Raw genomic sequence first — 1143 nt, forward strand, 5'->3', positions numbered from 1 at the left:
GCTGTGCCTGTGTGTGTGTGTGGGGGGGCTTGTCTCTGTGTGTGGATGGGGGTATAACCCCACTCTGTACCCCTAGGGGCTGTGTGTGTGTGTAGGGGGTGGTTAACCCCCGTCGTTCCCAGCGTACACACCCACAGTACGGCACTACAGCCGCAGAGGAACCACCTGGATGGGGTTTAAACCCAACATCCCCTGGTCTAGACCCCGGGGGCACGGCCTAGTGTGGAAACAGTCCCCATCTGTCCCCATCACCTCCCTGATCCCCATCCCCCCAATGTCCTGCCCTCCCTGACCCATCCCTCCCTCACCCCACTCCCGACCCCCATTGTCCTGCCCAGCCGCCCCTGCCCCGAACCCGCTCCTGACGGCCCCGTCCCCGCAGGCGGGTTCCTGATGCACCTGGCCAGCGAGTGCCCCCTGGCAGCCAACGGCTCCGTGCTCCGGTTCGACTTCGCCTTCGTCTTCAACAAGAACCCGCTGGTGTGTTACAACGACCACGACCAGCTCTTCGAGGCCTGTGACATGGGCCTGCTCAACCCTTTGGCCGCACGTATGGCCGCCCAGCTCAACAAGGACGCCGGCTGGCGCCAGCGCATGGCAGGGGGGCGCCAGGCCTGCCAGAGCCAGAGCCAGCGCCTCTGGAGCCGCACGGGGCAAAGGAAGAGTGAGTGGGGGGCGCAGGGCACCGAGCGGGGTGGGGGAGGGACTGTGGGGCCCCTGGCACAGAGCTGGGTTGGGGGAGGGGGATGCGGGGCCCCTGGCGCTGAGCCGGGGTGGGGGACAGGTTTGATGCAGGGGGATACTGGGCTGGGGGCCCATGGGTCTGATCCCTGTGTGGTGGCGGTGGGGGTACCAGGAGCTGGTCCATACAGTGACTCCCACCCCCCCCGACAGCGCCTCCTAGTGTCCGCATCGTCTCCACGGCCCTGTCGAACCCCGCGGGGACCGTGCGCCTCACCTGCCACGTCTGGGGCTTCTACCCGGCGGACGTGGGGGTCACCTGGCTGCGGAACGGGAGCCCCCTGGAGCCCACCGAGGACGGCCTGAGCCCGGCGCTGGCCAACGGCGACTGGACCTACCAGACCCACGTCAGCCTGCTCACCACCCCCAAGCCCGGGGACACCTACACCTGCCATGTGCAGC

General features: G+C 68.0%; 1 protein-coding gene across 1 annotated transcript; it reads left to right on the forward strand.

Annotated features, from left to right (window-relative positions):
• Window positions 1-384: 384 nt before the first annotated feature.
• Window positions 385-1136, forward strand: LOC113405431 (HLA class II histocompatibility antigen, DM beta chain-like; the record flags this gene model as incomplete). Its single annotated transcript, XM_026646641.1, has 2 exons — window positions 385-664; window positions 895-1136. Coding segments are annotated over exons 1-2 (513 nt in total), but the record flags the coding sequence as incomplete, so codon positions are not given.
• Between the last annotated feature and the right edge of the window lie 7 nt (window positions 1137-1143).

The sequence above is a fragment of the Terrapene carolina genome, unplaced genomic scaffold (genome assembly GCF_002925995.2).
Source record: "Terrapene carolina triunguis isolate 2854851 unplaced genomic scaffold, T_m_triunguis-2.0 Scaffold36356, whole genome shotgun sequence".
NCBI lineage: Eukaryota > Metazoa > Chordata > Testudines > Emydidae > Terrapene > Terrapene triunguis.